Here is a 16,789-nt window from a genome sequence, read left to right on the forward strand (position 1 = left end):
TGAGAACACCAACCTTAAGGTTAAACAAGTGGTATCGTACCATCTTTAGGCCATGGCCAAAATATTAAATACAATCTCTTATTTGCTATTTTCATCATGTAAAATGATTGGATTGCTCAGAAATAACATTCACTTGTGTAGTTCTCCATTTTGTAAAACAGGTACAGAATATGAAAAAAATGTCTGTAGATTTAGAAATAATCTAACAATGTTTGACACGGTTTATGTCGCTCAACTGACACCATTATAATGTGAAGCAGTACTTACAGAATGTATGTGATAACTCCAATACTCCTGAGAAAACAAGAGGACATCAAATTAGTGAGATTTCCTTAAGGGTAAAGAAAAACAAGAAAAACAACAATAACAAAAAGTCTTCAAAATCAAAAAACATTTAAAATAATCTTAGTTTATTTTACCACATGTTCAGCCTCCAGTCCGAGGGGTTCATAGTTGACTATCTCTGGAGCTGTAAAACAAGCAGGTATTATGAACCCAGATGGTCTTCAGGCAGATCTCAACACACAGACCCCACTTATTAAAACAAATATGAAGGAATATTTTCCCCATTCCAAACATTAAACTCATTGTGGAATTATTTTAATTTTAAAGCTATACGGGCCACCCGAGTGGCGCAGCTGTCTGAGGCACTGCATCGCAGTTGCGGCTTCACTACAGACCTGGGTTCAACCCCAGGCTGTGTACAACCCCAGGCGTAAGCTGTGTCACAACCGGCATGACCGTGTGTCCCATATGGAGGCAGACAATTGGCCCAGCGTTGTCCGGGTTAGGGAAGGTTTGGCCCGGGGGGGCTTTACTTGGCTCATCGTGCTCTAGCGACTCCTTGTGGCGGGCCGGGCGCCTGCAGGCTGACTCGGTCCTCAGTTGAGCGGTGTTTCCCGACACATTGGTGCGCGCTGGCTTCCGGGTTAAGCAGGCGGATGAAAAGAACGTGGCTTGGTGAGTCATATTTCGGAGACGCATGACTCAACCTTAACCTCTCCCGAGCCCTGTGGGGAGTTGCAGCATGAGACAAGATAGAAATCACGAAATTTTGGAGAAAAAGAGTTCAAATAACGAAAAATTTAAAATAATAGTATGTTTTAATAATAGTATGTTTTAATAAGGAAAATGTATATGTAGGAGCGTCTCACACACATAACAAAATATACGTGGAACACTTAATTGCTATTATTATTAATACATATTACAAACATATCTCTATGGTCTCACCAACAAACTCTGGCGTTCCAAAGATATTCTTAAACTCATTTCCAGCTTTGATCTGATAGCGATGCCAAAGTCGATGAGTTTGATCCTGGGGTTGGGACGTTCTTATCAAGCAGCATGATGTTCTCTGGCTACGGCACAAACAAACATTTCACAATGCAGATAATAATACAATACAGATGTTTTTTAAAGACACCAAACTTTATATTTCTCAAATGCTGGAAATCTTTTGGAGTTTTCACTGACGTTCCAATGACTCAAAACAGTCTATCAAGTTATACATTGAGTGAGGAGTCGGAGCGCTCCAGTAAGAGTTTAAAGGAATACGTCAAGTCAAGATGGAACTTTAGTTTACAATGCCAGCCTGGCTTCTCTTTTCCCAGCCTCCACCCTACCCACCTTCAGGTCAAAGTGAGCGATGCGTTTGGAGTGTAGATAGTGGACCCCGTCCAGGATCTGTTTGAGGACTGTGTGGCCTCCTCCTCTGTTAGAGACTCCTTCTCTCGCAGAAGTCGAATAGTTCCCCTCCAGACACTCTGGAATACACCACAGAACAGTATTCAAAAAGATTCTATTTTTATCAATATACTGTTTGAGTACAGGTCTGGGCCTGTATTCAGAACGAGTCTCAGACGAATGCTGCTTTAGGATCAGTTTAGCCTTTTAGATCATAGTGAATCAGATTACAAGGACAGGGGGGGGGGGCTGATCCTAGATCAACCCCAAATATCAACTGGTGTAGCTCTACTCACAGCTCCAGGATGAGGATGACGTCCGTCTTGTTCTCGAAGATGTCGTGCAGCGTGATGATGTTGCTGTGCTGGATCTCTCTCAGAATGTTCACCTTGAATTTCATTTGATTTATTTGATTATTAAAAAAGGCATATAAAGCTGGTCCAGCCAGTACATACAATGATTGAGGATAAAACGCACAAGCCTGAATTCTTATTTCCATGTGGTTCTCTCACCCCCTCTCGATCTCCTCGCGGCTCACGCCCGGCGGCTGGACGACAGGCGACGCTTCTTGATTAACTTGGCGGCGTACTCCGAGCCAGAACTCTTGTCTTTACACTTCCGTACGATGGCGAATTGTCCACTAGGAGAGTAATGAGGATGATGATGATAGATAGTATAATATGTACATAAACATAGGAAACAAGAAAGAGTGGACTGGGCCAAATTCAGATAGCTAATCTGGGAAAATCCTGATTTAAAGCGATAAATTCTTGACAAACAAATTGTATAGGCTAGTGTTCACTGGAAGCATTGCAACACACTGGCTGCCGTTTCATTTCATGTAATAAGATAAAGACCTTTTTTTTTTTATATAAAACATTTACACCTAACATCAGAGGGTGAGGGTTAGGGCCATTTCCCCCAGAAATGTCCAGAACTTGCAGGTGCCTTGGTGGTAGAGTGGGTAACATCTCACAGCAAGAACTGGCAAATCTTTGCAGTCCATGAGGAGATGCACTGCAGTACTTAATGTAGCTGGTGGCCACACCAGATACTGACTGTTACTTTTGATTTTGACCCCCCTTTGTTCAGGGACACATTTATTCCATTTTTGTTAGTCACATGTCTATGAACTGTTCAGTTTACATCTCAGTTGTTGAATCTTATGTTCATACAAATATTTACACATTTTAAGTTTGCTGAAAACAAACGCAGTTGACAGTGGGGGGGACTTTTCTTTTTTTGCTTGATTCATAAATACTGCATTCCTGAGGTCTATCCGTTCCTAAAGTTAAGTCTACAGCGCCTCTCTATCTGCACAGAACTGAATGTTCTGCTCTGCCATTTAATGTACGTCTGCAAGCCCTTCTGAGCAAACTCACACCCCCCCAGCAAGACCATACCTAGAGCCATAGGAAACAAACAGCTAGACTACACCTAACAAACAGCTAGACTACGCCTAAAACAGCTCATAAACAGCTAGACAAAACCTAGGGGCATAAGAGGAAATAAACGCATAGAAAGGCAATGATGTCATTCTTCTTCTGCTGCAACACTGCAGAAAAAACAAAACTACTTCCATATAAAGGTAGGAAATCAGGTTTATTGTGTCCCAAATGGCACCCTATTCATTTTATAGTGCACTACTTTATGCCCTATGGTCTCTGATCTAAAAGTAGTGCGCTATGTAGGGAATTAAGTTGACCATTGGACAAACAAACAATTGTACATGCGTGAATCCCACCTCCAACTGTAGGAAGACCACACATAAACTCATCTCTAGTGATTACCGCCTGCTGTTGTAGTTTATTTGACCAGAGTTACCATTGTATTAAGCATAATTCACAGCAGCATTGGCTAAATGCATAAGCAAGACAGTGAGATCCTCTACTAAAGACCCCGTTGAAGTTAAACAGTCCTCACCCAAATAACAAACAGCTCAGGGCAATTTGCCAAACGAGAACCCATGTCTTTTCCATCCTAGTTATGTATTCAAGTATGCAACCACTATGTTGTTGGTTCAAATTTTGTTGATTGTATCATTAGTGTAATGCAACCAACAAACAATATTTTGAAAGAATCTGTTGAATGAAAATAGTCTGCTTCACTTCCTTGACATTACAATAGTTACTAACAGCGTGGGCCCCTCCCGAGTGGTTGCAGTGGGTCTTTTAAGGTTTTTGAGAGAGATTCCCTAAGCATCAATTACAAACAAGGCTAAAGAAGGTTTAATCTGCTTGGACACGTCTAGAAATATTAAGAACCTGAATGCAACAAAGTCAATAGTGGCCTTGGGTGAGACGTTTGATTTGGACCGCAGTTGCAGCCGGAGATATATAATGAAACACTGTCAATATGTCAAATTCCTCAGGAAAATCATCTGACGAGGAAAAGCAGTTTACACGGATTCTCTTGAAGAGCAAGTCTTCAGGAGATTAAAAAATTAGTTAGACTTCAATGTGTTTCATGTTGACACGTTCGTATCACCATACACATGGTTCATCATGACACCGTTCGTCACCACTACAATGTGTTTTCCATATTGACACGTTCATCACCAGCTACAATGTGTTTCATATTGACACGTTCATCAACTACTACAAGTGTTTCATATTGACCACGTTGCACACTACTACAATGTGTTCATTATGCTCACTTCATCACCACTACAATGTGTTTCATATTACAACGTTCATCACTACTACGAGATGTGTTTCATATTGGTACACGTTCTCACTACTGTACTAAGTGGGTGTTTCATATTGGACACGTTCATTCACACTAATGTGGTCATATTGACAACGTTCATCACCACACAGATGTGTTTCATATTGACACGTTCCATCACACTACAAAGTGTTTCATAATTGACACTTCATCACGCTACAATGTGTTTCATATTTGACACGTTCGATCACCGCTACAATGTTTTCATATTACACGTTCATCCACTACTACAAATGGTTTCATATTGGGACACGTTCATCACTACTACAATGTGTTTCAATTGACACGTTCATCACTACTACAAATGTGTTTCATATTGTACACTCATCACCGCTAACAATGTGTCATATGACCACGTTCATCACCGCATACAATGTGTTTCATATTGGACACGTTCATCCCGCTACAATTGTCATATTGACACGTTCATCAACCACTTACAATGTTTTCATATTGACACGTTACATCACCACTACAATGTGTTTCATATTACACGTTCATCACCAACACAATGGTTTCATATTGACACGTTCATCACTTACTACAATGTGTTTCATATTGACAGTTCATCACCACACATGGTTTCATATTGACACGTTCAATCACCACTACAATGTGTTTATATTGACACGTTCATCACCTCTACAAGTTTGTTTTCATATTGACACGTTCATCACCACTACAATAGTGTTTCATATTGACACGTTCATCACCGCTACAATGTGTTCATATTGACACGTTCATCACTACTACAATGTGTTCATATGTTACATGTTCATCACTACTACAATGTGTTTCATATTGAACTCGTTCATCACACATACAATTGTGGTCATATTGACACGTTCAATCACCACTTACAATTGTTCATATTGACACGTTCGGCACCACTTAACAAATTGTCATATTAGTCACGTCATCACTGACTACAAGTTTTCATATTGACACGTTCATCACCACTACAATGTGTTTCATATTGACACGTTCAGTCACCACTACAATTTTCATATTGACACGTTCATCACTACTTCAATGTGTATTCATATTGACACGTTCGCCACCAACTACAATGTTTTCATATTGACACGTTCATCACTACTAACCAAGTGGTTTCAATATTGTCACGTCATCACCGCTACAATTGTGTTTCATAATTGACACGTCATCATACTACAATTGTTCATATGACAACGTTCGTTCACCACACATATGGTTATCCATATTTGGACCAACGTTCGTTCACGCACTAGCAACATGTATGTATGTCATGTTAGTTCACCACTCATCAAGAATTCTACTGAAGCTCTCCCTGGACCCACAGAGCTCTATTAACACGTTCACACCACTACAATGTGTTTCATATTGACACGTTCTACACAGCAAGACCACAGCGGCAGCCCACGTTTAAACATTGGCTGAAAAATATCCACACAACTTGTATTTGAGTGTCATTCTCAATAATTATATGTCACCGTAATACCACTTCTGAGCGATCTGAAGGCTATACATCCACAATGTTGTATTGTGTCGCTGTAGCCCCGAACAAAACAAGCTTTTATGGTTAAAACAACCCAGCAAGAATTAATTCCCCGTTTGTTCCCAGAACCTATAACCGCACCCCTCCTTTAGAGGAGAGTGATGTCCATTTATTTTATTTATCTCTCATTGCGCATTTACCTACTAGACAGTCATTCCTTGTTGCGAACATGGTACGCCAGGGTACAGTGTTTCCCACCGACACATTGGGGGGCGGCCGGCGGCGCGCTAGACACTGAAGCAAGCTTCCGGGTTCAGATAAGACAATAGACTTTTGTTAATGCATCGCAGATATTATTAGCTAGCCCCTGCTGCGTTTAGCCTATGGGGCGATCCTTCTCGTGTGTGCGTGAGAACAAATCCTATCGAACTTCCTCACAAGAACGTAACTATCAAATCAAGTGAGGTCCTATCACCCCCTATCCCCTGAGTACGCGATTGAGAGCAGCGTGGTGAAAGAAGTACGTGGTCTCGCAACGACGAGGTTCCTGTTGCGAGTGTAACAAGAAAGCGAATGCACAGTACCATATACCCCAATTGGAATTTTTAATACATACACGGTACAATATAGGAATAAATATAAAATAGAAGGGAAGACTTAGATGGTAACGCAACTGAAGGGAGCGCGCCGATGGCTTACAACACTACTTGAGAGGATAAAAAAGAAAACTAGTTAATAATATTTTAAATTATTCTCTTAGTTTAAAAGATGCAAAGAAGAGATTCGTGTATTTTGCTTTTTCTTCTTTAGAGTTACAGCCCTTGATTGCTCCTATGAGACATATGTCCACAAAGACCTTTCCACTCTACATATAAAGGCCGAGCAGTGTTGGGCAGAGAGCTCGAACCCGCAGTGAGGCTAGGCACAGGGTGGTGATGACAGCGAGGGCAGGGGCGAGAGTACAGGGGGGGGTGGCAGCAGCGTGGTGATGGAGAGAGGGTGGATTGGCAGGTGGTGTGCCAGTTGAAATGGAGGTGTGCAGCAGCGTAGAGTGAATCGGAGGTGAGGATGTGAGTGGAAGTGTAGGATGAGGGAGTAGGAGGCGAGATGCGGCTCGACGAACCGAGGCCAGGTGGGGCTGTAGCGAGATGACCTTTCTGCGGCTTATGTTCACCGACGCAGAATGAAGTTCAAAGGAGATATGGAGCTGGAGGATTGTTGTTTGCAAGGAGGGGGGGGTAGGGTAGGGTGAGAAGGTAGTGAGTGACGAGTGTAGAGAGGGGGGGGATGGGGAGTTAAGGAAGAGCAGTCGGAGAGGTGCGATGCGAGAGACGTGGTCGCGCGGTGAATGTGGCGGGTGGGTGTGGCCTGGAGAGGGAAGGGCATGGGCCGTAGCTCACTCGGTCTAGTGACTCAGCATGACCTGTCCCTCTAAAGCAGGGTTCTGGGGTCCATATACCGCACCTAGCAACCTAAGCATTCTCACTCTTCACCTTTCTTCTGGAGTCTTTATGAAAACCAACTGCAACATTTTTTTTAACTTTCCCGATTTGGGCTGGGGGGACTTGCTGCCACCGCCTCGACACACTAACTGGTGATTATTATTATTTGACCATGCTGGTCATGTTGATGAACATTTGAACATCATTGGCATGTTCTGTTATAATTCTCCACCCGGCACGCCAGAAAGACGGACTGGCGGCCACCCCTCATAGCCTGGTTCCTCTCTAGGTTCCTTCCTAGGTTTTGGCCTTTCTAGGGAATTTTTCCTAGCCACCGTGCTTCTACACCTGCATTGCTTGCTGTTTGGGGTTTTAGGCTGAGTTTCTGTACAGCACTTTGAGATATCAGCTGATGTAAGAAGGGCTATATAAATACATTTGATTGATTTAGAGGACGATAAATTAGGGCCGAATTCAAGTTTTCATAAGAATCGGTAATCGGCATTTTTGGACGCCGATTATGACCGATTACATTGCACTCCACGAGGAGACTGCATGGCAGGCTGACTACCTGTTATGCGAGTGCAGCAAGGAGCCAAGGTAAGTTGCTAGCTARCATTAAACTTAACTTATAAAAAACAATCAATCTTAACATTATCAMTAGTTAAGTACACATGGTTGATGATATTACTAGTTTAACTAGCTTGTCCTGCGTTGCATACAATCAATGCGGTGCCTGTTAATTTATCATCGAATCTCAGCCTACTTCGCCAAACGGGTGATGATTTAACAAGAGCATTCGCGAAAAAAGCACTGTCGTTGCACCAATGTACCTAATAATAAACATCAGTGCCTTTCTTAAAATCAATACACAAGTATATCTTTTTTTTTAAACCTGCATATTTAGTTAAAAGAAATTCATGTTAGCAGGCAATATTAACTAGGGAAATTGTGTCACTTCTCTTCCGTTCTGTGCAAGCAGAGTCAGGGTATACGCAGCAGTTTGGGCCGCCTGGCTCGTTGCGAACTGTGTGAAGACCATTTCTTCCTAACAAAGACCGTAGTTAATTTGCCAGAATTTTACATAAATTATGACATAACATTGAAGGTTGTGCAATGTAACAGCAATATTTAGACTAAGGGGTGCGACCCATTCGATAAAATACGGAACGGTTCCATATTTCACTGAAAGAATAAACGTTTTGTTTTCTAAATGATAGTTTCCGGATTTGACCATATTAATGACCTAAGGCTCGTATTTCTGTGTGTTTATTATATTATAATGAAGTCTATGATTTGATATTTGATAGAGCAGTCTGACAGAGGTGGTAGGCAGCAGCAGGCTCGTAAGCGTTCATTCAAACAGCACTTTCCTGCGTTTGCCAGCAGCTCTTCGCAATGCTTGAAGYACAGCGCTGTTTATGACTTCAAGCCTATCGACTCCAGAGATTAGGCTGGCAATACTATAGTGCCTATAAGAACATCCAATAGTCAAAGGTAAATGAAATACAAATGGTATAGAGAAATCGTCCTATAATTCCTATAATAACTACAACCTAAAACTTCTTAACTGGGAATATTGAAGACTCATGTTAAAAGGCACCACCAGCTTTCATATGTTCTCATGTTCTGAGCAAGGAACTTAAACGTTAGCTTTTTTACATTTTACATACATTTTTTACATGGCACATATTGCACTTTTACTTTCTTCTCCAACACTGTGTTTTTGCATTATTTAAACCAAATTGAACATGTTTCATTATTTATTTGAGACTAAATTGATTTTATTTCTGTATTATATTAAGTTAAAATAAAAAGTGTTCATTCAGTATTGTTGTAATTGTCATTATTACAAATATATAGATAAAAATCGTCCGATTAATCGGTATCGGCTTTTTTTGGTCCTCCAATAATCGGCATAGGCGTTGAAAAATCATAATCGGTGTCGACCTCTAGTTACTCACTGTAACGGATGTGAAATGGCTAGCTAGTTAGCTGGCGGGTAAGCGCTCAGTAGTTCGTTTCAATCAGTTACGTCCACTGCTCTGAAACCTAGAAGTAGTGTGCTCCTGCTCTGCAAGGGCCGCGGCTGTTTTGTGGAGCGATGGGTAACGACGCTTCGTGAGGTGTCAGTTGTTGATGTGTGCAGAGGGTCCCTGGTTCGCGCCCGTGTCGGGGCGAGGGGGAGGTACTAAAGTTATACTGTTACACAACTCAATCCTAACACTTATTAAAAACATATGAATCAGTAGGCAACAGAGGAGGCTGGTGGGTTGCGCTATAGGAGGACAGGCTCATTGTAATGGCTGGAAAAGAAATAAATGGAATGGTAGGCACATTTAATTGCATTGGCCCAGTGTGCCTCATGCTGGGTAGGAGTTTTCCTCAATCATCCTAAAAGTACAAATTCTGCCCACTGAGAGCTGAATCAAGTCTGCTTCGTATCCTCCTCCAGCAACACTGTACAGACAGACAGACACAGGTCAGATCTTACCTCCCCAGCTCCTCCCCCATATCATAGAACGCCTCCACATCCTCTTGTCTGAAGCCAGCCATGGTCTGACTGGGTTGCTGCTGATAGAAGTTGTGTCTTGAATCACAGAACAGGGAAACATGATTATTAGTACCTGCCAAGGAAATTRAGACCCATAACATGGCAACGATAGACTTATGTGATGCTGACATGAGCAAAAATAGATCAAATACATACTACAAGTCATAGATTGACAATAGGCATGCCATAGGCTGCATCATTTAGCCACAAGGGGGGTCAATAGAATCAGTTTACACACATACAGTAAATTGATGTAACTATTTGACCCTGAACAAATTCACCCCCAACCAATGATGTGCATAACCTTCCCCCCCTCAAAAGTGGTCGTCCTTATTTGGCCAAAGTCAACACCGCAGAGTTGCTAGGTTTCGACTCCACCCACATATGTGATGAACATCGTGGAGTTGAGAAGGAAAACTTGGCTAGTAGGAGTAAGAACTCCGCATAGCAGTCTTACTTACGTCATCTTCTTCCATCAACTAACTGATTAAAGGGTCTCACTGCGGTTTTAACATTAGATAACCGTTTGCTACTCAGATTGAGAAACAATGGTTTCGTGTTGTTACCGGAAATAGTATGGATTAACATTACACCGCAAAATGTATTTTTTTGTTGACAAGTATAAAAACTGAACTTTAGCCATATGTAGCTAACTAGCTGCTAACTGGCTAGCTACCGTTCGGAGTCTGGAGAAGTGAGCTAGTGGGATACGGCTAACTTTTTCCTAGAAATAACAACAAACAYTAAACCCCAAACTCTTGCCGTGATAATGGGTCGTGGCAAAAMCAAAATCTAAAGAAAATATAGCTAAATTTGACAAAGCTTGCTGGTAATACTATATATTAGATAGCTAGCTAATGTGCTAGCTAGCTACATGAACTAATTCACTAACGTTAACTAGCGAACAGGATTCGAACTTAGCGCTCATCAATTTCTTTATAACGTCAGTCGACACCTATATTGTAGTTTATCGTTCCTTACTCTGTCTATAMAAATTACAAGTCAGATACTTACATTATAACTGGCTACGGGTCCTGCATTCCTCTCCTGAGTCAAATTTCCGGTGGTTGAAGAAAATTACAGCACTTTTGAGACAGGAGGATGGACCATATGGAATGACATCACACTGACTTCATCGTTGTGCGTGCACAAGTTTGAACACGAAAAAGCAATTATGACTGTCTGAAAGAGCAATGGACTTAGATTTTCTCAATAAAAAAAAAGCTGAAATGTATCTGTCAAATAGCTTCAATAAATCMCAATTATTTACTCCAATTGGGCCGTATTCTAGACGTTCAAAGACGATACAAAACACTGAAGACACACATCATTAAAGAAAATAGTAAATTTATTACATTTGTAATGTAAAAACATAATATGCCATATCGTTCAAACCTGGCCTGACTTAGGGAAAACCATAGTAAAAAGTTTTTTTTTTTAATGTTTACCATCAGAGCAAAAATATGTTTTCACTTATCTAGTCAGAGAATCTAKTCMRARAACCCCCCCCCCCCCCAAACTAAATAACATTTAAACCACTATTCTTCATTTCTAAACAGAACACATGCTTATCACACCATTTCATACTGCCTACTACATCAACATTCAGGCTGGTGACACCAATCAAACTACAACAAAATAATTTTCCTGATTATAGGGACTGTGTGTGTGGGGCAGATGGGAGTGAACGTGAAATGCACCTCGGGTAGAAGGGGCAGGGGAGAATAGTAGTGAATCAAAATAATATTTMCTTGATTCCTCACRTCCTCCTACCTTAACACCTTTTCAAAGCATATTGGAGCAAACGATCTGAGGTTCCTCCCCTCGGATGTTCTTGTCCAAAGAAGGAAGCAAGGAGAGGACTTGAGGAATCAAGGAAATACAATTAAGATTCACCCAAGGAACTGGGCTACTGTGAGTTAATCAAGAGGAATAAGGCTGGCGGACTATCCGTCCTGCTGTTGTATGAAGGGGTTGGGGATGGCCTCCATGCCGTCCTGAGGACAGATGAGCACCACTGAGGTCCCTCGACACACCACAAGGCCCAGCTGTCGCGTGTCCTCGGTCAGCTTGAACTGGTCGTCAGGGTCTGGAAATAACAAATCAAACAAAATTGTATTGGAGGAGGAAGTGGCAATACAGGTCAGAGGTAATTGATAGTATGTGAAACTCCACCATGAATGATCCAGCAGAACCTTCTTTATAAAATGGCAAATGATACGACCTTGGTTTCATTGTCGATTTTTTTTAAACTGAAGGGCAACATCACAGATATGTTTTCCATTGCATTGTTTGGGCAACTGTCTCCTCACCGACCAGGAGTGCATTTTCACWTTGTAGAAGTGATATGAGATCATACAAGCAAGTCTTAGTTTCTGCTACATACCTCGCAAGTACTCGATGGTGCTGTCCAATACCAGGTTCAAAAGGGGGTCAAACCCCTTTAGGACTCCACTGGCTGACACAAAGAAATAAGGATTATTATCTTGAATGGAAGCAAGGAGAAAAACAGTAAAGAAGATGCGGACTGTGGCCTGTCATGGAACAGCATTTCCAGACAGGCAAAAGGTTGCATGTGTTCTCTTTTGGAAGCCGCAAGTCCCACAGTATTTTTTCGTTCTTCAGGTTTTAACAAACTAATGAAATGGACTAAGTTTTATCTGCACTGATTTACCCTCTCGTCCTCCCTGGAACTTGACACGGATTTGTTTATCGATGTACTTGGACAGGTCAAAGATGCTCTCCTTCTTTTTCTTCTCTCCTTCCTTGTTTCTGTCCTGAAAGGAAAATATTCAGTAGAATTTAAGATTGAACCCTATAGTCTAATCATACCATCAAGGGCCGTAGCCCTTTCAGTTTTATCCAATTTGTATACTGAAAATGTAGATGTGTTTATTTGACACAAATAATAATTATTTCAATAGGAGTACTTGATGTGGCAAAAACTGACAGGGCTGGACATTTTTTAACCCTTTACACTCATGAGAATTAGCCTATATGGATAGCGCTTAATTGAAATGTTTTTTTTTTTACAGAAGAAATATGAAAAACATATGCATAAGCATGGTAGCAATTAAAAGGGAACAGTTTMGAGATTATGGGAAAAATTGACCAAGGCAAGGAAACAACAGTTAACCTGAAAAGACTGAATCCAAACATTACACTGTTGACTTTAATGTAGATTTTACAATTACTGTACTTTTCACCGCATTTGTTGATAACAAAATCTGAAAATACATTCAGTAACATAAGAATATTCCTGGAAATGTTGGGGTATTTGAGTGTTTTGAGTGAGAGGACTAACTGGTGTTTCCAAGTGGCCACCCATCTCTCCAAAGTGTACACAGCTCTTAAGTAATGGCAATGCATTTTTATGACTCAAATAGTCTTCCCAAAAAAAGCACCTGTTTATAGATGCTCTCCGAGCTGTGCCGTTGAGAAATCTAGAGCAAGCACACTGGTAGTCGTTTCGAATACAGCCCTGCATACCCGCCATCACACAATTACCGTTGTTGTTTACGCAATCCAAAAATGGCCCATTATAAATCTCAATCTGGATCAGGTGGGTACCATTTGAAAGCTTGTTCTATTGCCAACATGACTAGCTAAGTTATAAAATATGATGTTACAGTGTTAGGCATTCACAGGGAAATTCAGAGATACCGACCCGAAGTTTGGTGCACATAGAAAAGAGTCATGAGTGCATTCAGGTGTGTGTTCCKCCGCAAATCATCTTCACAATAGACAATAACTATGTTCAGAACAACCCAGGGTATGATGTCATCTAACTGTACATCAAACATAGTGATTATAAACATTGGCACTATGTGACATGAGTTTTATGATATGGAAATGTGAATTGCATTTGGAATCACAGGTGTTTGGCTTGCTTGTACGACAACAAAGTGGTATTTATTATAGTCCTCAACGTCTCATCTTTCAAAATACATAAGAGATCCTCTTAATTTACAGCATTTCCCTCCCTCAGACAAAAACATTTGCAAAAGTTGCCCAATTAGTCAGCGTGATGGGGGCAACTTCTTGTAGTGTGAAGTGCTCATCTTCAGARTGGCTGTCAGTAAAAACCCACACTCTGATGTGATTTATAGCACGTTACTGTAAAGCACTGTGTCAAACTCAACCCTTGGAGGGCCGAGTGTCTGTGGGTTTTCACTCTTCCCTTTTACGCAATTGATGAATTTAGGCCACTAATTAGTAAGGAACTCATCACACCTGGTTGTCTAGGGCTTAATTGAAAGGAAAAACCCCAAAACGTGCAGACACTAGGCCCTCCATGGAATGAGTTTGACACCCCTGTGTTCCAATGTATGTGCTTATAAGTGCCCAAATCAGTCATGTTCAACTTTGAATCGACAGTATAGGCCAGGCAAATTCAAATCTGATCCTTGAAGCCAGTTCCACTGCTGATTGTCATTGTTCCCCTCTAATCAAGGACTGATTTAGACCTGTGACACCAGGTGGGTGCAATTATCAGCTAGAAAATAACTATTAAGCCAATTCTGTTGCAAAACCTGGAATGTGTTGGAGCGTGTGGAGTCTGAGCGTCACAAGAAGCAGTCTTATTCAGATTTTTTGTGTGTTTTAAGACTCAAAGATATTGGAGTGGAATGATTCCTGTATGGATTGTTGAACCAGGGCACCTATCGAGGGAGTTATTTCTAGGGTGGCAAAAGAAGTGGTGCAAGAAGTATGATAACTAAAGACAGATGGAGTGATTGATGCACGTCGACTGAGTGGCAGGGAAGAAACAAGGGTAGTAAATCCACCACGACCCAGTGACTGTTCCACATCAAGCGAGGGTTCGTGAAATGTTACATGTTAAAGGTGGACTTTGTATAATTTATTGCAATGGTCATAAACTGTATAGCACAAGAGGAGAAGTCGGAGAAAATCGTAATCATTGTGAATGCAGCCAATTGTTTCTTGGGTCTTCGTAATGTCACAGCCGAGGCCTTGCAAGAAGTCTTGTCGCTGAATGTTCCACCCTCTGAGGCTCCTGAGCCTGTGTAGGGATGTATTTTGGAATGTACTGTGATTGAAGTGGGAGGGGATTTTGTTTTAACGTCTTATTGTCGTTTTTTCCCCTTTCCTGTAATGATTCTTATTTTCTTGTTAAAATACCTCATCCAGCTGGTGGCGGTAATGCATCATTAACATTGGATGCCAACCGCCGTTACACCCCAATAGAAGAAGCAGATTAAGGGAAGACGAGGTTTGAAGTGATTTAACAGAAAACAGTTTCTAAAATGAAGTCTAAAGATTATGGGGAGAGAAACTAGGGTACGAACATGGCATGATATTATTTAGCACGCTGATGTTGACAACAATATATTCGCGGTTACACCTAACGCTAGCAAATATCTCAACACACCATCTCGCTAGCAGTGGTCAGAATACTGTAGTTCAATTTGAAAAGGGGAATTTCTATTTGAAGAACTAGAAAACAAATGGAGTTGGGTTTTAGATTAAGTTATTTAAGAAATCGACTCGGACATTTTTTGCGGCTACCCTTTAGTAGTCTCCCGAGTTGGCCACTAGTATGCGTGTTAATTTACCACCATTTTATGGCTATTTAGAACTTTTGACACCCTTGGATCAACGCGGTGTGCAACATCCTAAATTGGCCGAAAATATGAAAACGTTCGTGGAAAATGGTGGTTAAAAAAAGTACGCATTCTTCGCCATTAAARCTATTAAGGAGGTAAATGCCTTTGCAGCCTGAATGGATGATGGTTTATGTACGAGCAGGTCCACGGCGAACACGAGTTTATTACCGGGAATGTAGATTAGCGCCCATGCACTATGTAGTCTAACGTAATGTTGCAGGTTTTGCAGAATATATTGTCATCCGTTTCGACCGCCAAATCGGGTATTGGCTCTTTTTTTTCTCAAGTGATATTTTGTAATTTCTCTTTGTTTGACATTCCTTTTCTTTGTCGGTGTCATTAACACGATGCTGTCTGAAAAGCACGCTTGCAAATGTCCCTACTCTGCCCTCTCTTGCACTTGCTAGATAACATATTGTAGCTAGATTGAGAGGCACGCAATTGCTAAGTAATAATAAATACAGTAAATAACGACGTTTTAGATACGTTCATGGAAGATATGATCGACTCACCGCCATTTTGAAACTGTTCCAGCCACGCCTCTCGAACTCCAACCTTTTTCTTCTACTTTGTTGGTATTATGGCGGTCCGCAAACACATTTATACGTGCATACCGCCACCTATTGTATTGGCTGTGTATCAGCCTACTATTATGTTGAATGAATTCATTACACTTTGAAAAATGTGCCCTACCATCTAACCCTGCACTCATTAAAACCTCACCACTATTCCACTACTTTGGCCCCATCTGAACCTACTCCAGGCCAGCAGCCTGGGAGGACGGGACACTATCGTTAAACATCTTGTAATTAATCTGCTGTAAAATCTTGTACACCCAAGTACTTATCTGCAGTTGCCACCACATCCGTCCTCTGTGATTTAAATTCCATTCCTGCAGTACATGTACGGCAGAAAACCAACCTTACCGAAGCACATCTATCACTCTTTATTGGCCTCTGCCTACTCACAGGGATCCTCTTGGGATCCCTCACCCTGGACCCATTTTCTTCTACTACTCTCTTCACTGTCTCCGCATACGTCACTTTCTGCACAATTAACTGATCCTGGCAACCTCAACCTGCCTTTCTCTCACCGTACACCTCTGATCTCCAGCATCATGGGTACCCTTACAGTTTACACACAACATTTCCCACAGACACTACACATTCCTTTGTCTCATGTCCTCCTGCACACTTCTCACATCTAGGAATCCCCCTCCTACACACTGCTGCCACGTGACCATAAGCTTGGCACCTAGAACACTGTAATGGACTCA

The 16,789-nt window shown here is 41.4% G+C and overlaps 1 protein-coding gene and 1 pseudogene across 1 annotated transcript; both read right to left on the reverse strand.

Moving 5' to 3' along the window:
- LOC111956727 (death-associated protein kinase 3-like) overlaps positions 1-10,990 on the reverse strand; it is a 13,835-nt pseudogene extending 2,845 nt beyond the window's left edge.
- A 226-nt stretch (positions 10,991-11,216) lies between these two features.
- On the reverse strand, positions 11,217-16,113 carry lsm7 (LSM7 homolog, U6 small nuclear RNA and mRNA degradation associated). The gene is made up of 4 exons (XM_023978041.2): positions 16,026-16,113; positions 12,561-12,663; positions 12,273-12,344; positions 11,217-11,975 (listed from the first exon to the last, which is right to left on the reverse strand). Exons 1-4 carry the CDS (start codon positions 16,029-16,031, stop codon positions 11,833-11,835), a joined length of 324 nt encoding a protein of 107 aa, XP_023833809.1. The 5' UTR covers positions 16,032-16,113; the 3' UTR covers positions 11,217-11,832.
- Positions 16,114-16,789: the final 676 nt, after the last annotated feature.

The sequence above is a fragment of the Salvelinus sp. IW2-2015 genome, linkage group LG32 (genome assembly GCF_002910315.2).
Source record: "Salvelinus sp. IW2-2015 linkage group LG32, ASM291031v2, whole genome shotgun sequence".
NCBI lineage: Eukaryota > Metazoa > Chordata > Actinopteri > Salmoniformes > Salmonidae > Salvelinus > Salvelinus sp. IW2-2015.